General features: G+C 37.5%; 2 protein-coding genes across 2 annotated transcripts; one reads left to right on the forward strand and one right to left on the reverse strand.

Moving 5' to 3' along the window:
• Positions 1-4,959: 4,959 nt before the first annotated feature.
• LOC140551343 (germ cell-specific gene 1-like protein) lies at positions 4,960-8,406 on the forward strand. Its single transcript, XM_072674749.1, has 6 exons — positions 4,960-5,155; positions 5,831-6,025; positions 7,107-7,154; positions 7,286-7,444; positions 7,647-7,758; positions 7,995-8,406. The coding sequence occupies exons 1-6, from the start codon at positions 4,960-4,962 to the stop codon at positions 8,404-8,406; spliced, it is 1,122 nt and encodes a 373-aa protein (XP_072530850.1).
• A 5,480-nt stretch (positions 8,407-13,886) lies between these two features.
• rcvrn3 (recoverin 3) lies at positions 13,887-18,954 on the reverse strand. Its single transcript, XM_072674750.1, has 4 exons — positions 18,876-18,954; positions 17,955-18,352; positions 14,658-14,769; positions 13,887-13,972 (listed from the first exon to the last, which is right to left on the reverse strand). The coding sequence occupies exons 1-4, from the start codon at positions 18,952-18,954 to the stop codon at positions 13,887-13,889; spliced, it is 675 nt and encodes a 224-aa protein (XP_072530851.1).
• Positions 18,955-20,871: the final 1,917 nt, after the last annotated feature.

Below are 20,871 nucleotides of genomic sequence, written 5' to 3' on the forward strand. Positions count from 1 at the left end.
AAAACCTTTTTAAAATGATCAAGTCAATAGTGTTACTTCAGAATTCATAGCTTGTGTTTTTTCAAATTTCAATACATAATGATGGCATTACTGTTTTTATGAACAATTTTGCATTCTGAGGCATGGGGCCAACACTTCTGAGAACTGTGTTATACTGCATACCCCAAGTCATATTTGTGTAAAATCCTCTAATATTGCTCAGTCCACATGCTTCTTTCACTTTCATTAATGGTACTGTATCTTTCAGCTTGTCCAGAAATGCATGTGTAAATTATGTCCTTTGAGGGGTGCAATCATGATTAGTGAGTTATGGTTAATTTTGTAACTTTTTAACTGCCTGATTACAAAAGTCATTGGTAAAAGCAGAGCAGGTTGTGACAGCGTATTGTCAACAATATTCAACTTTTACTATTAGAATAAAGCAAGGAAGATCATTAATGAATTCATATCCAAATCATTAAAAATTTAAGAAAATGTGATTTTCACATCTGCAGAAGAGATTTTACAAGACACTTTTCTCCTTTCTGTATCATCTATCAGACTCCTGTAAAAATAAAAAAATAAACATCCCTTCAGAATTTTGATAATTATACATTTATACATTAGATACATTATATCTGATTTCCAAATGTGTTTTTAATGTTATTAATAAACCAATAAAACATGCACAACGTGTTTCTGCTATTGTACTTTGGTAGTTAAAACTAACATATTTAATCAGTTTTTGCCTCCCAAAACAATACAAATGTACCCTCAAATGTTTCATATAATAATAATATGAAATAATATTCTTAAGGTCCAACCATGTACTGTAAATGAGTTTACCTTTTTACAAATGAACTTTTTATAAAATAAAAAGCCTTTTAAAAACTCAGCCACTTATGATCCCAGACAGTTAGGAAAGGGGTAATGTTGAGTGACAGCATTTTAACTGACAACATCATGGATCAGAAAAGTCCCAAGCTCAAGTCAAAGCAATGGCATTTTACCATCAGCATGTTCTCTGATGTTGAGTTCAGATCACAATAATTTACTGAAAGATTGAAAAGCGATTATTGTAAAAATGGTATAAATCTCATATATATATATATATATATATATATATATATATATATATATATATATATATATATAATTCCAAAAGAAGTGTAAAATGCACACATGTAGGGTCAGAGAGTCAAAGGCTTTAAAAAAAAAAAAGCCATGAAGAATTCTCCCACCACCAGAGGCAGCACAGTTCCTCAGTCTCAGAATGTACTATTAAATTTTCTATTTATTTTTCCAAACTTTGCTGTGATAAGTGATAAGTGGTGTAATAAGGGTAACGTTGAGTAATGGTATAACTCACTATGGCAGCAGATACATGGCCTTATAACAATTTCTGCCATGTACCAAAATATTTTTACATTAATTCTGCTATAAGACACAGAATAACATTAAGGCCAACATGTACATTTTAATCTATATCAAATGCTTTGCATTTTTTTTGCAACTTTCTGGTGCAAATGGGAATAATTATAACTATAAACTCCTGAAATCTTCTGGAGTTCAGAAGACATATATACAGGTTTGGTATTCCATATGCTCAATTTTGGGAGGTTTTCTGAAATGACCCAAATGAGTCAATTATATCCATTAAACACACCTTATATTTGTTGAAATTGGGAAGTTAAGGAAGTTGCATCTTAACCAGATGCTTTTGTTAGCCATCAACAGGATGCTGACCATTGGTAAAGTGGCTACACCTCCCAATAACTTCTACTTTAATGCAGTTGTTTGAACTGATGATCTTAGAATCTGTCTTTGTTTAGAAATGGCTTCGAGTGATATTCCTGACTTGTGTAAACCAATGATCATCCTTCTCAGACCTGTCCTGAGCTCAAACCCTTTTTATGTTGGCAAAAAGAAGCTACCTGCTACAGTCTATCATGATCACTAACAGGACGTTCTGTTTATATATTATTATTATATTAATATTATATGTGTATTTATATTTTTATTTATTTTTTTATTCAAAACTTGTATTGATTTGACATTCTTGTTGTTTTTTACTATTATAGAGTACTCATTCTGCCCCAACAGTTAAAGCTTGGCGTCACTCTATTTGGATGAGTAAGATGCCAAGGTAGCCTGTGCAGACATCTGTTAGCTGATGTAACAGAACAGGCAGTTAGTGTTTTCCCCTTCAGCTGTCCATTGTTATGGTACACAGTAATTTGAAAATATACGTTGGCTAGCTTCATGTAAAAGCACACGCTAGTCTTCACCCTTCCAGCACTGGTAGCATTTTGTTAATGTCCTACATAGAAATGAATGGATGAAAATGGAGATTGGCCTCATATCACCCAGAGAAGTGAAGTATGAGCTACTAGCCAGTGATATCTCATCTGATGCAATAGAAGTGAAGACAAATTAAACTTGATTTCTCCTTTAAGCGCTGACAGAGGTTAAAATGTTTGGGAGATTTTATAGGCAAATCAGTCATAGAAATGGGCTGATTAGTCCCTCCATGACTACTAGCACTGGTCAGGCATTCAACTTGTTGATAAGCACTCACTTGCCCTGTTATTGGTACAGAATGTACCCTTCAGCAGGAGAGACAGTAAGTATAACACAAATTCAAGTCAAATACATATAGCATTTCCACTGGAATTACATCACACCTTCAGATTACTGACAATTGGAAGTGATTGTGTTTCTATTTATTCATGTAAAATTATAGGAAAGTGATGTTTTAGGGGCAGGGTTTGACTGCCCTGGAATGATATGAAAAACAGAAAGGGAAATGAGAACGAGAGAGTATAAAAGAGATGATGCAGAAGATTCTGCAGAAATAGGGAGAAAAGGGAGGAGAAGGAACAGATGGACTTAGGCGGATTAAGTGGAATCTGGGTGGGTTTGTGATAGAAACTCATTCAGGAGAATGTGACTAAGACAGAAGGCAGAGTTAGGACTAATGTCTGTCTATAAGGTAAGTTATTTTCTTATTTTTGATCAATGATACAAAGGCAATAAATGCTGCTTCTGCAGGTTCATGATTTAGCATTTGCATTTTTAAAGCATATAAATGCGTGTTTTTATTATTATATACATCTACGCTCAGATTAGCAGTGTGCTAGCAAAACTGTTAATTAGTACATGCCTATACATCATGCTTTTCCAGCCTTTTTGGCTTCCTAAATGCTATGTTGGTTCAGAGGATCATCAAATCATGGTTCAGATACATAGTTCAGTCTGGGTAGATTTATCATTTTAAGATTTTTTAGTTTAAAATGAAGAATTGAGTTATTTTTTGGTAAGAGTGTTTTATTGTATGTATCATGCTGCGTTATTATTTCTCTTTTTCTCATGTTATTATTAATTTTTATTTCATTTATGAGGGCCAATAGATATAAATTATACCTTTTTTATTATAATGGTTTCAATTGAAATACATCTCTTTTTTTCCTTTTTTTTCATTATGCTTGACCATTTTCCCTGCTTTTATTTGTTTCTTTATTTGTTTATTTTGTAAAACAACACACACAACAAATAAACACTATGAAAACTATGAAAAACTAAAAACTAAAAACTATGAAAAAAATAGGGAACAGACAGTGACATGTTAGCATATATAAAAATGATATATCAGTATTTTTTTTTTTGAGTAGCATATAACAATACAGTATCAAAACATAACATAAGAAATACATTTTGTTTTAGCTTTTTATGATATTCTGTCTTTGCTGTACATGTGCACACGAAAAAAACAGACACAGACATGCAGATATTCATCTCCAGCCGCACATGCATAGCCACACAGACGGTACCATAAAGAAATTGCATTTCTTAATAAATGAAGTAAAATCTTACAATTACAATCCTAAAAATTGCTAGCAAGTAGTATCTGTGCTATTCTGATATCTGACCTGTCTTGTTTCATCTTTTGGTTCAGGTATCTTGGCCGACTGCTGAGACCAAAGGATCAAGAGACAGAACAGATGCACCTTTTTCTCCAAGAGATTAACCTAGATCATAAAGGATTAAACAGAAACTGGCAATGCTGCTTGAGACATGGAATAACAAAGGAAAATCCTAATCATTCCAGGAAATGAATCATTTGAAGAAGGCAAAGGAGGAAGATAAACTACAGAATATCAGATAAATGAACGATTGAATAGGGAGAAAAGCTTCCAGGACCATGGGCCTAGTGATGAAAGCATAAATGCAAAGTCATTTCAGCAAAAGAAAAAAAAATCATTTCCTTTAGGCCTCTTGAATGTCCTGAAAATGATCGAGTATTCGCTTGAGTACCAATCAAGTCTGAGTTGATGCTCAACTGTCTCAATGAAGCCGCTTTGAAAAACACTACATTTGCTGGATAGCTCTTCTTGTAACACTGAGTAGAAGGTTCTCAGTCTGTGGATCTTCATGCCATTGAGATTAACCACTGTACCAGCACATATGGACGACATGGCTTATGAGCACAGCTCGACCGAAGACAAACTGAAGCCTGTTGCCATCCCGGCACATCTGTCTCTTTTCTTGTCCTTTCTCTTTCTTTAAATCTGCCGTTCTTCCTCCACAGCTTCCTCCACGGCCTTGCTAACCTTTGCTGCTGAGCTTGTTTACTTCTTCAATTCCTCTGTTTATTCCTCTGCTGTTTATACCACTCCTCCTCCTGATATTAAACCTCCTTCAATCTGGTCCTGGGAGTGCTCTAATCTGCCTTTCTTGCACATCTCATGCACTGAACCTCACAAGTGTTACTGTCTCTTCCTCTCGTGCTCTGCTCTGCTCTCTTTACTTTCTCGATCTTCATTGAAAAGCCTGTAGAAGGCTTCTTCCTAGGCCAGACCGTGTCCAGTCCCTGTCCATTCAGTCTTGAGCTTGAAGATTTCACAACCACCTGTAGGAAACATCAGCCCTTCATTATCTTACTCTCTTTCTCTTGTCTTTTTACCATTCTTCCATCCCATCATGCTGGAGCGCATGTCCAGGCGTAGCCGTTCCCTGCTGTCCCTCTCGCTAACCTCTCTAGCTCTCACTCTCTCTGTACTGGCCTTCTGCACATCCTACTGGTGCGAGGGAACCCACAAGGTGGTGAAACCTCTCTGTTTATCTCCTGTAAAGATGAAGAATTGTGGACAGAACAATAGCCAGCCCTATACCACTGGTAAGCAGACATCTGATTACATAAACTCTTAATAATAACATTCCTAAATGGTTCCTGCCTGGCGGATATGGCTCTTGAGAACATTTGAGGAGCGGTTTGCGAAACAATGCTAAGTAATCTACTTGAATCTAGGTTTTTAGTTGAATGCAAGTGAGGTTTTATTATTTATTCATCATGAACAGGCCCTACATAGCCTGCAGTAGCTGGCTATATGGCTGTAGTTGCCATGGACTTACATTATCACAGGTACCCCACTCATTTGACCTTACTTTTAAACATGCTGACATGCTGTCATTGCTTACCATTGGAGTAGGGTATCAACATTGCTTTTCCCAATTAGCGACATGCTACCTTGGGCAGGACTCCTAACTAATGTTAATGTGACATTATTCAAATGTAGTTTATCCAGGATAAGAGGTCAGCTAAATGCTGTAAATGGACACATTTAAAAAGTGGACTATGCACACTAGATTCTAGAACTTACACTACAGACTATAAGCTTGAGGGATTTCAGATTAACCCTGAACAGCAAGATAAAAAGATGTAGGCCTCTAATGTACATTGTTAGGCAGCAGTTTTGATTTGGGAGAAGGGTGAGTTGCTTATGAATGAAACATGATTACTTACATGTTCACACGTTTCCCCACTCTCTGTTCACCCCTAACTGTCACACAGAGACCCCAACACCAGACCCCAAAAAATCAGAGTCCAATGTGACATTGTCTCCAAAGCAGAAGGAAGAACAAGCCCTGATAAGAGCAAAGAAACTGGCCAATGCAGTCCACTATATCTGGGAAACTGGAGAGGACAAATACATGCTTAGGTACTTTCACACTGGTTTCTGGCTGTCTTGTGAGAAACACCATGAGGGTGATGAAGGTAAGACCTTTGTATATTTGGCAAGAAGATGTAAATTACTAGTTTTTTAATGTTTTCAAAAAAAAAAAAAAACAGCAGAACACAAATGAACTTGAAAGAAGAGAGATTAGAGGTTATTTCTCACCATTTCATTTCTGTACAGAAATACAGTCTGTACAGTCCAGTTTAACCCCTGAGCTGCTGCTGCGAGAGATGCTCATGTCAGCATGCACCAGTGACCATTAACAGAAAAATGTATGTTTTTAATAGTATTTGGACTATTATAATAGTATAATAGCCCAGACCAGGAAACAAATTTGCAGAGAGCAATGGCAAAGACTGAGTACAAATACTACCAATAATGTCCCAATATTAGCACAGGGAAACTGTTGAAATATGACACTGGAGATGAAAAAATGTGGAATTATGTTCTGGGGGGTGTAGCAGTACATTCAGTACAGCATTCAGTCAAATCCGTCACAGTATGGTTCGGTGCGCACAATCCCACAGAAACAACATGGTACGCAAAGCTTTTAGGTATATGTGAAGACTGGTGAATGTAATATGGAGCCAAAGTCCTGAACCGCAAGTTCCACGCAGAAACCAGTTCACTGCACTTCCGAAGCACAAGTGCAATGTTCTGCAGCCCTCTTTTGCTGCTCCACAAACACAAAGTCCCTGCTGTTGAACCTAGGTCAGAAATAATTCTGACCATCAGTGACTTGTTATTCAGTGTACCCTTTGAGCCTTGACCCTGCCAGAAATGAGCACCCAATAACCCTAATGTAACCCTAATTCCTATAACCTGAATGTAGAGACTGCTAAACTATGCAAAACCTGTGTTTACAGTGGCACTGATGCTACACCACAGTCATATTTGATTTGGTCATATGACTGGTAATTTCATCCAGATTACATTCACAACATCAGTATAATTATGAATATTTAAGGAACCAATGAATAAACGTTCAAATACACCAATTCCCTTTTTATTAAATACTGTTATTAAACACTGACAAAATCCCATAAATAAACACTGAAAATGTGTAAAAAGCATTTAAACTTGAAAGGGACTTTTTCCCATCTTTTCTAGGAGAGAAATGTCGAAGTTTCATTGAATTGACTCCTGGAGAAACACAAGGTAATTTTTTTACATATTCTATAGAATAAAAAATGCTGAAAGAACTGAAGAAAAGAACTTTAGAATAGACTTGTGAATGTAGCCATGCAAAAAGAAGAATGTCATTTACGTCTGTTATTGTCTGTTTGTAGGGGTTCTATGGCTCTCTGTGGTCTCAGAATTCATGTATATCTCTCTGCTGGCCATGGGATTCCTTATGATGCTGGTGGAGATGCTATTATTGTGTTTAAATAAGGAGATGTATGCACTCAAGATCAATGCCTTTGCTGCCATTTGTACTGTTCTGTCTGGTAAGCTTTTTAATGTCTTGGTCATGGTGAAGCATAGTGAGTTTTGAAGAAGCAGGAAATAGCTCTATTTTTTATGACAGTTTTTGCCTTAAACATATGATTATAAGGACAAAACACAGGATTAGCTCAGAATCTTATAAAGTATGTTTAAAGAACGTCTGTACTTCAATTTATGTTAGCCCTAATGTTCTCCCTCTTACAGGAATGATGGGAATGGTGGCACACATGATGTACACGACAGTATTCCAGCTGACTGTCAGCATTGGCCCTAAAGACTGGAGACCACAGACCTGGGACTATGGCTGGTCATTTGCGTAAGCTAAGCCTTGTCTCACTCTATATAAAACTTGGGTAGTGTTAACAGGTTCTGTACAACTGGCCTTAACGTCTATTTTTATTAATCCGTCAGTTGACTGTTGTGAATTATTTTGTCCTGCAGTTGATCCTGATAATGATGGCATATTGGTATATCGTCCACCTGTACATTAAAGTCATCTTGTTGTCCTTTCAGATCATGTTCACACTAAATCTCAGCTCTATTTCCTTCCAGTCTGGCCTGGATTTCTTTCAGCTGCTGCATGGCAGCTGCTGTCTTTACTCTCAACTCTTACACCAAGACGGTGATCGAGATGAAGCACCGGGCCCGCATTCGTCTGGAAGAGGCACGTGCTGCCAGCCATGCTCCTCCTTACGACGAAGTCATCACAGCCCGCCCTGGTGGCAGCGTTTACTCTGTCAACCAGCTTCTCCAGCAGTGCCAGAAGGGCACACTGATTGACACCGGATGGCCCTCCAGGGAGGAGGGGCAAGCTAGGGTGACGATGGAGGGAATGAACCCCCATGGACTGGTGCTGGTGGGTGGCTGTGGAACACAGGGTTGTGAGGACTGCGAGAGAGAGATGGACGAGATGGAGGGCGCGTTGGAGAGAGAGGAGCAGGAAGGGGATGATGAAATATGCTGAGAGAAAGGGAGGAAAGCAATAAATCTGAAAAGTAAAGAATAAAGGTAGAGCAGAGGTGGGAGATAACTGAAGTTGTAGCCTGCGCTCCTCTTAGAAATTCTTTGCTGCAGCTAATTCAATGAGTTACATGAACTATCAGACCATGAAGCAGCTGTCACTGAAGCTGACAAAGTCCACGATGAACAAAAAGGTTGGCAACAAAAGCAATACAAGACAAACGGCGTTGAAATCGCCATGTTATGAGTACTGGTATAAGAGATGTTGAGGTGTTAGCTGGTAATGACTGTAGGCCACTTCCAGTCATGCAGTATTGTACATGCAAACATTCTAAAAGTGCAAACTGAACGAAACATGCAGTATAATATGCTTGTAATACACAGAAACTGGAGTTCCAGTAGGATTATAGTTCTCTGGTGGAAAGAAATCGTTTTCATCTCTTCTTGGTGATGAAGAATCTGTAGAATTTCCTCAAGTCCTAAGGAAAACAATGTAAAATATTACAACTACTAAAGTAAATACAAAAATAGAGTGTCATATTCAACCCCCAGCAAAACACAAGATATAAGTATGATAAAAACAAGACTTAAAAACTGTCGATTAGAACTACCTGAGAACTGTCTGCTGCGCCACTCAGACAGAACTATGTGTGAGTAAAGCAGAGAGAAATGAGTGAACTTCACCAGTTGCAGCTTTCTCTGATTCAAACACAGTGAAACAGTAGGGAATGCATTAACAGTTTTGATAAGCCACATCAGCCTTGTGTTTGGTGAGGGTACCACTTACATAACCCAATACCCAAAGTTAGGATATCCAAGTGTAAATAAAGAGAAGGGGGGTATGCTAAATACAAATTGCCATTTATTAGACACTGGAAAGCTATTTATAGGGCATACTTTGTATATGTATATTGCTTGTCCATATGAGCAAGATTAACCTTATTTATTTAGGTTCCCTGGGGCTTTATGTGGCTGGAATATGAAATGTGCTTGATGAGAGGGGACAGAAATAGTTTCTAAAGCCCTTTTCTTCATTTACTTGATGTAAAGGAAAAAATGGTGATTGAATGATTGTGAATTGTAAAAGTATTTTTCCTAAATAAAAAAATCCTGACTAATAGACCCAGCTTCTGCTAATTTGTTTCAAATTCAATGGTTGCAAACATTGGTCATATTTAAAATTTTTACAAATTAATCAGTGAATTCATTGGTCTATATCTATATATGGTTATATTCTATTAACCCCTTAAAAAGTCTAATGCCCACCAGAATTTTAAGATTTCTTTTTCTGCAGAGTACATTTTGACTTGCTGTGTCGCTTGTGAGAAATACATTCAACATTTTGTAAGAAAATAAACCTTTGTCATCTAGAAACTGTAGGTGTATGGATGTGCCTTTGTGCTTTGTTTCATTTTGTCTTTATTTTTATAAAATTCTTTTTTGGACTAAAGCCATCCATGAACACTGTTCAGATGGATTATGCATTCTGAGATACTATGAAGTGTATAATCCCACTAGACCTGGCCCTGGCTTCCACACAAATGTGCTTTTGATCGGATAAACAAAAAAAGATGGGAAGATTACAACAATACAGAGTTGCAGAAAGAAGGTCATGACAGATGTTTTCAAATGCTTTACAGAAGATTATGTCAATAATCTCCCAGACAAAGTTACAGAGTAAAGGAAACTGAGAGAGAGAGAGAGCGAGAGAGAGAAAGAAAAAGAGACTGAAAAAATGTTACATTGTTACACAAAATGTCTCACCCAATGTAGCACAAAATTAAAGTGTATAATGTCAGCTTTAACACAAGGATACTTGGATGATGCATATAAGAAACACAATTTTATTTTTATAAAATGCCCTAAAATGCTTTTAGGGAGAGAATTTACCTTGGTCTTAGACCAATAAAATTCTGTGACAAATAATTTTAAATCCACAGTATTTTATGTACCTGAAATGAACAATAAATATAACCTCATGCCTAAGAAACCTGAACAGATATCAAGAGCTGCTTTGCTAGTCTTTCAGGGTGTGTCTGTTGTGTTTGTATTCATTCTTGTCTTGAGCACTTGCTTAGCAGTTTGTTCTCGTTGCTTACCAATGCACCAAATCATAGATTTTGACAGATAGTCACAAGTCCTTTATTGAGCACACTGAGCAAACATCTGGTACCCAGATGCTCCCTCCACCATGCTTTATAATTAGCTGTATAGTTAGGTAGTTGGTGTTTTTTTTTCCTTCAATAGCATTAGGCAAACTTGAGGTGGGTCTTTTTTGGACAGCAGCAGTTTCCTTTCTGGTGTCATCCCATTAACACCACCACTGTTTCTCAAAGTGTACACATGAACAAAGGTTTCTGCAGTTTGTAGAGTCTTCAGTACGTCTGTCTGTAGATTTCTCATTGCTTATTGTGCTCTTAGAGGTCTTTAGCAATAGTTCTTCAGCATTTCCCAGTGTCATGAATCTCTGTAACATGTCTTCTGAAAGTTGTTTACATTAGTTCACACTACATGGTAAAAACAAATCCTTTTTTTATGGAAATTACTTTGAATTGTATACAAAATTACATAATGCTTTCGTAAAATAACAACCCAACTGTTATTTTAAGAATAATGCCAATAATTACAAAGAAACTTTTTAAAATATACTATATTTATTTTACAGACTAGGCTATACTACATTATTTATAATGTATTTTTCTGCTTTCTTTAATAAAAATCAAATGTAGGTAAAAGTACAATAATGATCGGTAATTAAACATACAGAGAACTATATAAACGTTTGTTGTTTGTTCTAACAACATATTTTTTTTCTTTATAATTTTAGGGTAAACAGAGTTTTATATGTATGTGTATACTGTAAAAAAAACATCACATTAAAGTGAAATATCCTACCTGACATTCAGTGTAAAAACAATTTATTTACAGAAGTTCACTGGAATTAACACTTCAGGAAAATGACATTAATTGTCAATGTTGTAAATGTATTGATTTTCCCCTGAATTTGAATGAGGGCTTTAATTTCATGGTTTGTGTCTGGAAGCCACTGCTGCAAGTCATTTAACTTTTTTGACAATTCGTTGTTGTTGTTTTACAGTGCCTAATCTTTCCAGAGAAGAACAGATTCGCCGGTAACCAGTCTTTGTGTACCTTTTTTAATTTAATAGGCAAAGCATGCTTAAAACACACACTTCCTATCTCTTCTCCTAAATTGAAACAACTTTAGCCAATAAGGCCTTGGAGAAGTGATTAAGTAGTTACTTTATAATCCTGTTTACATGCATGTAAAGTCCTGTTCCTGAATACTTTTAAATATTACATAACATAACAAAGCATCAGGAGTTTTATCATTGGAAGAGGTACAAAAGCAACATAAAGTCTTACACAAATGTTTAGAAACCTATGGCCAAATGAAAAGTAATAAACAGCCTCTGAAGCTTGTCAAACATAGAAAACATTGTTTTAGCAAATCCTAATACCCAGTTACTCTGTTTTATAAAAATCTAATTAATAAAAGTCTAAAATTATCTGCATGGCCTGTGCAAAAGTTTAGGCACCATAAGCTTTGCAAAGGTTATGCAAAGATTGTTTTTAACAAGCATAGCAATTTGGACCTAAGGCATGTAACTACCAGCTGAATCAAATTACCAAGCTTTCTACATGTATACATTTGGTTATATAAAAATATAACCAAACGTTGAAGTTTTCCACTGCTATTAAGATATGGCAGTTCAGGGGAACTGTTGAGGTCGCACAGCCAAGGTCAAACATTTCAATGTCAAGAGGGTGGTGCACCATTCTACTGTGCAGTCTTGCTTGCAAAAACATAATCTTTGTGGTATATCTATATATATATATATATATATATATATATATATATATATATATAAAAAGAAAACCTTAACTGTTACCTTGACCCAAAACATAAAATTTAAAGTATGTTTCAGGTCGAGAAACCAGCTGACAAGTGCTGTGGACTGAAGAAATCAAACCATAAATCTAAAAACAAACTGCATTTCATGAAAAGAACACCTTGCCAACCGTGAAGCATGGGTGCAAGTGTCAAATCATCTGTTAAATATCTGAATAAAGTATGGCTTCTACAACAGAATTATGGTCCAAAATATCCTCAAAGACCTCAAAATACACCATGGACTACATGAAGACACAAGTGTTTGTCTGACTCGTTTGAAAAGGTCACATTATTTATTTTTATTATTTTGATTTGTATGTAATCGAATTCAAGGTAAGTGTGCAATAGGGTTTTCTAGCTACAGACACTGTGTTTAAAAAATATGTAAAAATATGTCATGTGGCCAAAGGGTTCCCAAAGTTTTGTACTAGACTGCAAATACATAAAAAATGTATGTAATCATTGTTAAATTGTCAAAATATGCCACTATGTTTTTGTGATGGTACAAAAGCCAATGCATTTACATACAGCCACCTCCTCCTCAGTGGTTCAGCCCCTCTCATTCCCTCCCTTTTAAGTTTTAAGAGACTTTTGTTTGTTTTTGAATGAGGCCCAATCTAAAGCAGATCAGAACAAAGATAATTTGTATCTTAAATATCAATCTTAAACACACAACAACACAAAGTATCTAACTACATTATTTTATTTATATTCAAGCTATATTCTCTGCTGTCTACCACTCTGCAGAGTTTAGCTCTAACCCTGATCTAACACACCTGGCCCAAGCAGTGAAGACCTTCAGGGGAATCTGAAAATTAGAGTCAGATCTCTTTAGTGTGGTTGATCTCAATAGACCAGGATTGGAAAAATAGAGGTTGGAAAATGGTCATGCACAAATGCAAGGCAAAACATAGAAGTAGAGGTAGAATTCCTTTAAGTTACATTTACAGAATGGATATGTTCAGAAGAAATTGAGCACAAAAGACCAATAAAAATGTATATTCTTGTGGTATTTACAAGAACATTATGATATGAATAATCAGCTAATTAATACACATAATAATAATACACACATAGTACACACAGTGTAACATTCCAGCTCAACATGCACAAGATGATCATTAAACAGAACTCACGATTAGTTGTTCACAGATTGTTTCATTGTGGAAATCAGTCAACCATAGGCCCTATTTGGCACTTGAGGTATTATATATTTTATTTGGTATTTCAAGACACTCCTGAAATAAAATTGTCTATATTTACCCAGTACACAGTTACCACAGTTCAATAAAACACATCATTCTATAAACTATAAACAGACACTTGCATGCACAAATATATACAGTATATACATACATTAGCCCCAGTTAGAAAGGTTCTAACTGTAAACTGTGCTGTGTTGCAGCCAAATACTTCACAACACGAAGCCGGCAGGTAATTTATACTACTCTGTATTTACATAGCAGTAGGAAGGTGGAATAGCCTGGCTCACAAGCATTTCTGTTATGCTTCTGTTGCCGAGTATGAAGCTTACAGCAAGAACTGCATGAAGAGACGTTTCCTGAAACATGTTACTTTCCAGGTTCACACTGAATCAGACGCAGTGCATCGTCATTTTCCAGCACTCCTTTCACAAATTCTCCTTCTGCAACTCGCTCTGTGTGAGAAAGAAAGGATTGACTGTGGGTAATTATGTGAAATAAGCATCATTTTCGAATTTCATAGCTACATTTTTTCCACAACATGCCACAAATCATGTTTGACAATGAGATCTGTGAGTATGAAGAACCCCTTTAATCCCTTAGGACTTCAAGGCTTATTACACACTAAAGTGTATTACTCAGTAACTACAGGGACTTCTGTACAAACTGGTGGGGCTATTCTTTGGTAATAGATGTTACACTAATTAACTTAATACACACACATTATACACAATGCACACTATGCATACACTATACATTCTCTCTATTTACAATATTGCACTGGTTTAAAGCAGTTAAATGTACAGGTGTCATATATAATCTGAAATGTTTGCATTATTTACAAAAGACATGGGTGGGTGTGAATTCATGGGGAAGTGTGAGTGTGGAGAAGTCTTTGTGGGTACAGTGTGACTGAGTACAGGAGTTCCAGTAAGTAAGTGCAGGGTGCAGAGTGTGTTTGTATGGGGTGTCGTGATAATGTGTTATTATGAGAACCTATAGCTCTTAGTGTGGCTCTGTGTGACGCTAACTAAAGAGGTAGGAGGTAAAAAAATATCTATTAGGTGCTATTCTGGGGCATTTTTCAGAACCGTTTCCGGTACCTATTATTCAACCATCACCAACAACGAACAATCTTACCGTTCTCTTCTTTGCTGAAGAAGCTCCAGAGCTTATCTGCTCTTTTTTCAGGTGTGTTCTCATCACTGGGCAGCTTCTCTTGCTTCTCCTTCGGAATCGTTTTGAAAATGGCCTGATAGGAATATGAAAAATATGAAAAATATGATAAAGTGAAGACTGAGTTCTTACTGGAGATGCACTTTCACATTTTAGATCTTTTGTGTGTTTCATTTCACTCCTTGCTTTTAGAATGTTTGAGCAAAGAATGAATGTCTGTTTCAGCATACCTCATATCCAAAAATCTCACACCTTTCTGTTCCTCCTAACAAATGGATAGTGAGGGACTTTGTCACTGAGGGACCCATATGGCACACAGAAGTTGGGGGAGTGGCTAATAGGCTAATACTAGGTCAAACAGAGAAGGAACAGCAACACTATCCGTTAAGACTCAGGAATACTTACAAAGTCTAATTACGATGTTCTTGTTACAGTGCTATACTATATGTCCAAATATTTGTGGACACCCCTTCTTACGAATGCAGTGAGAAGTTGCATGCATTTCTGATACAGAGGTGCAAATACACACATCCACACCTGTAGAAAAGTACTGCCAATAGAACAGGGCATGAACTATTGGCACCATGTCTAATGCTAGGCGTGGGCTAGAAGGGTTTACCCCCCCACACACACACACCCAGTCACCACATCCTTCTGTGACATGATCTTAAATCCTGATTGCACATTAAAACACATAAAAAATAACTAGATAGATATTTTGCAGCGTATATGCATTTGTAAACATTTCACTATTGTGTTTATGAAAATTTAGTCCACATCCAAGCTTCCTGTGTAGTTAGCTTTGCTGTGGTGAGAGCAGGAGCCAGTGTGCTTCCACACAGGCCTACTCTAGGCCTGTCCCAACTGACGTTTAAAGGCGCATCCCTAAATCCTTTTTATTCTTGTGTAATCCGCAGTCAGCTCCATTTCAACTCATTCTCTTCACTACATGTGCTATATTTATCAACCCTCCCTCTAAACACCCGCTCAGCTTAAGACCTGGGTCATGGCAATTTGTTTACTTGATGAATCAGGGCATCTTATTGAACCAAAGATTACCTAATGGCGACCTAATGTGTGTGTGTGTGTGCCTTGTAGATCTTTAAAGGCTCAGCAATAAGAGGGAACATTTATTCTAAAATGACTGTTTTACTGAGTAAATAAACACTGACTGCCCAGACAAGCAGTTTAATAAGTCTAATTTAATGAATGCCTTAAAAAAATAATATAATATAATAATATTATTTATAATAAAAAATAATAATATAAGAGTATAAGATATCTTATATGTGTGTGTGTGTCTTTTCTATATGTGAGTACAAGTGAATATTCAGATGTCAGTGAGTAAATCTCTCTGCTTGTGATTTGTCTGGTCCACAATCAGAGTCTTGCTGGACAGCCTGTTTCTAAGAAAAGGTCTCGGGCACTGTGATGTCACCACATCCTTCTGTGACATGATCTTAAATCCTGATTGCACACTGAGTTGAGGAGCTTATCTCACTCTCACATACCCACCACCCAGTGCCCCTCCTCCTTCACTGTAATGAAGGTTGTCCCTATAGGGCCCAGGCTTAAGCATGGTGACCCTCTGCAACACTGATCAGCTTTGATATGAAATGCTCTTGATAGGTGTTTACAGTACACGACAGAGATCAAATGAACTAACCCAGAGGCACGGATTCAGACTTCCCATCCAAATGGATCCTGAGGATGTCAGATTATGTCGGATGTCTGAGAGTGAAAACCATAGATTTATGCCTCAAGGAGGCGGTATTCCAGATTCCAAATCCCACAGACTGCATTGGAACATTCATTGTCACATGAAAAGACTGAAAATACTTCTGAAACTCTCTCACAACTAAAGACAATTTGTCATTATTCACAAACGTTTTTGCAAAGACTGAGAATCTTGCAGGGTCACTATTTGCAACTAGATTCCATCTGAGATTATTTCCCCACATGCTCTTGGTAAAAATAGACAAGAAGAGAAACTGTTGAACAGTGGAGCAGTAACAGAAGCAGTTTTTGGCCATAGCTGCCCTTGTGTGTGCAGTAGTTTGCTCAGACAAAACTACTGCATACACAATTAATGCATCTAGGAGCAACAACAGTTTAGCCACATGCAGTATCAGCACAAGAACTGTGCAAATTCATAAAATGGGTTTCATTAACCTAAGATTACAATGCACCATGCCACTGGACTGGACACTGGAGCAGTGGAAACAGTTAACTATCTGGCTCCACTTAACTCAGGTTCTGGCTGCCTTAGTCTGGGTTCAGGCAAATGCCAGGACAAAACCTCCTACCAGACTGCATAGGGCCAAGAGCAAAGTTTAGTGCAGGTCAGGTGTAGTTTAAGCCCTTTACCTTTAGTATAGGGTAGTATTACACGGCCCCAACTTTGTGGCAGCAGTTTAGGAAGGGCCCTTTCCTGTTTCAGCATAATTACACAGTATGCAACACAAGGATATAAAAGGCAGGCTTCATGTGGACCTCTTGACCTCAATCCCACCAAAAACCTTTGGCATGAATTGCAAGCCAGGCTTTCACACCCAACAGTCAGTGCTGGATCTCACAAATGCCATTTAAAAATGAATGACTGCCCATACATGCAAATCGCAGATAAAATCCTACTCAAGGCGGATTACGTGACAAGGTGTAAACAGGGTCAGTGTTGGGGAGCGTTCTTGCCCCTCTTTTTGTTTTTTGTTATTTTAGCACAGGTAACTGTGTTTTATCTAAGCACAGTCAGTGCTTTCTGATAATGACAGTTTATCCTTTAATGTATTCTGGACACAGAAATGTTAATGCATGTCTGGGGTGGTGCAACTGTCTAACTGAATGGTTATCAAAAGACTGTTTTTGCTTAAGTTTAATTTAAATTAAATCAAATTATGAGAAGTTAAGAGGAGTTAAGAGAATGTTGAGCTGTGTCATCAGTTACCTTATATGTAAACCTACTTTGATTTTTTGCAGTGCACACTATATGTCCAAATGTATGCAGACACCCCTTTTAATTAGTGAATTTAGATTCTACTAAGCGCATTAATCATGACTACTCATCCAATATCAGTGCCTGCCCCCACTACTACACTTGTGGCTGAATGCAAGCAGATCCTTACTGCAATGTTTCTAGTGTAATAGACTCCCAAAATGGCAGAGGCTGCAGCAACTCACATTAATGCCAGAGAGACAGAGAGAGAGATAGAGAGAGTAAGCACCTCAAAACTCACTAAACCACACAAATCATCTTTCTCTTACCTGGCAGATTTCACACACTTCATTCTTGGTGATGTAACCGTTCTTGTCCACATCAAACAGTGAGAAGGCCCACTCCAACTTCAGGGACATCTTGCCTGAAGAAGTCATATGGAGGGCCACAATGTACTCCTTAAAGTCCAGTGTGCCGTCGTCGTTGGTATCAAAGGAGCGAAAGACATGCTGGGCATAGGTCTTGGCATCACTTTCGGGGAAGAAACGACCATAGATCTCTTCAAACTGAGCCGGCGTGATGCGACCTGAGGGACACTGCTTTTGGAAGTTCTCATACCACTGTGTGATCTCTGCCTCAGTGAACTTGGTGCTCACCTTCAGATCATCCAAGATCTCTCTGGACACCACACCACTTTTTGAGTTTCCCATGGTCGGCTGAAGAATGGCTATAGCAGAAATTACATTTAATCAATGTAACTAAGATATAATCAGTTATTTTATAAGTGCTAATAAGTGCTTATAAGTGCTTATATGATAAACAGGACTTAAATGTTTATTCAATTAGCAGGTGTTTATTCTGAGATTTTGCTTAACGTTTTATGGACCTGACAACTAACTGGTTGAGAATTCTGCTACTCACTTCTGTAACTTTACACTAGCTGAGTTTTGTGTTGTTTCACAAGTAGTTTTTTAAACAGTACATTTTAAATCCACACATTTTTAAGAGGAAGCTTTTCATCGGCCTTTCCCATAGGTTGTATTCATTAGGAAATCTGTAATATATAAAACTGAAATACAGCATTTTCAAAGCTCTTTATCTATTCATTTGCAATTCACACTATACACGGTACTCTAAGGTAACAGACATAACCATCATACCAAACTCACCCGCTAGCATTTACATTCTATTGCAACTGTCTTCATTCTCCCAGAATCAAAAAGGTTAGAACTCAAAAACTCAATTCTTACCTTCACTAGTGAAGCAGTGGTGACAGTCCCAACAAACTCTAATGCAAGTGAATGAAGGAGGAGAAGTAGAGGTGGCCATACATCTAGGATTAAGTCAATTAGCAAGGATTGTAAAAGGCTGAGCCATAGGAGACCCCATGTGAACTTAGTAATGCTTGATATTTACTCTTAGCAAATATAGTTCTACACATTGTTCATGCTGTGGCTATATATAATCACACTTAGGGGTTCTTCATAGAACCAAAGACAAGAGGATCTCCACATAGAAAGAATCATTTAACCTGGCAAGGAGTCAATTAAGCAAGCATGTGGCTCTTGGAGTTGGAGATGGCATGGTTCTACATACAATATATATATACTTGTGTATGTGTGGACAGTTGTAGTCAAAGGTCTACATACATTTATCATGGACATGAATATAATAATTGTGCTATTAAAGATGTATATTATCCACTTTTTCTACCCCTGAAAGAAATACTGTAAACATAATTCTGAAAGCCCAACATAGCCATGACATTCATGTCTATAATTAATATATGTTCGACCACAACTGTATAGAGGCCTTAATATGTGGTCTATCAGACAAGACATGTTTGCCTGAAGTTATCATAGAAGATAACGTTTTCTATTAACTTTATAGCTACAATGCAAAATTTAAGATATCCAGAGAACCATAATTGCATTTGAGATATTTGACAGTCAAGAACCTTTAACACTTTGTATGCGTTTTTCAATAACGGCAACAATTACATATACTGTAGAAGACCGACTCACAGAACCATTTCAAAGCAGAAATGGTAAAAAAAAAAATTATATATATATATATATATATATATATATATATATATATATATATATATATATATATATATATATATTCTCTACGTAGAACTTGTAGTCCTTAAAAAAACTTTTAAAAGTGGTTCCTTAGAGCACCAAAAAGGTAAAGAAATGCTTTTCACTACACTACTTTTTTGGGTCTTTATTTGCTTTCTTGAGATCCTGATACCTAGATCTTCCGATCAGGTGTCCTTGAATAGTCCCCTGTCGTTGGTGCAGTTCTGAAGGCTTGGGGATATAGACTTCTTTATCGTGTCCACATATGACCTCTATTCCTCCATTACTTCTTGCACTCTTAGTCTATTTTTAAGTGGGGATATTCCTCAAGGGACAAATATCTTCTTATCAGCTTACTGTCTACCCTGCCATATTGCCACAGAACATCTTAGACCCCAATCCTTCACTTTGTATCAAGAGAGGGATGAAAAGAGTACCCAGTCCCCCCCCCCCAAAAAAAAAAAAGGAAAAACAGGACCTCTGTAGTCTTGAGGGTCTTTAAAAACGTGATTCTAACCCTCCACTAGACCCCCTAATGTTTGCATACAGAGAAAACTGGTCTGTCACGGATGCAGTAAGTTTGGCCTGGCACTTCAAGCGAAAGCATCTTGATGGTCCAGGGACCTATGCTGGAGTTCTGTTTGTGGACTTCAACCTAGCTTTTAACACCATTTTGCCAGAGCTCATGCAGGTCAAATCGTCAGAGCTGTCAGTGGTACATCGGTCGTGGATTACCTGGCCAACAGGACACAGCAGCTAAGGCAAGGAAAACACATTGGACACTGGGACCCTCACCATAAGGCTGTGTGCTCTTACATCTTCTTATCCGTCTTTATGACCACCTGCTGCTTAACGTACCAAAGACTGTGGACTCCAGCCCCCCCCCCCCTTTACATTCAGGGATATTCTATGGCTATTCACAGCATTCTATGGTCTTCACTGTGGAGTCACTCGAGTTTCTGGACACCACCATATCCAGGAACCTGAAGTGGAGACACAATCCACATGGTCAAAAGAGCACATTGGAGGATGATCTTGTAGCCTCCATTCTCTCATCATCTAGAACCATCTGGTTTGGATCGCCCACCCCACAAGAGCCAAACTTGAGCACATAATCAGGAGAACAGAGAGGATCATCAGGTGTAATCTGCCAACACTT

This window comes from Salminus brasiliensis, chromosome 3 (assembly GCF_030463535.1).
Source record: "Salminus brasiliensis chromosome 3, fSalBra1.hap2, whole genome shotgun sequence".
Lineage (NCBI taxonomy): Eukaryota > Metazoa > Chordata > Actinopteri > Characiformes > Bryconidae > Salminus > Salminus brasiliensis.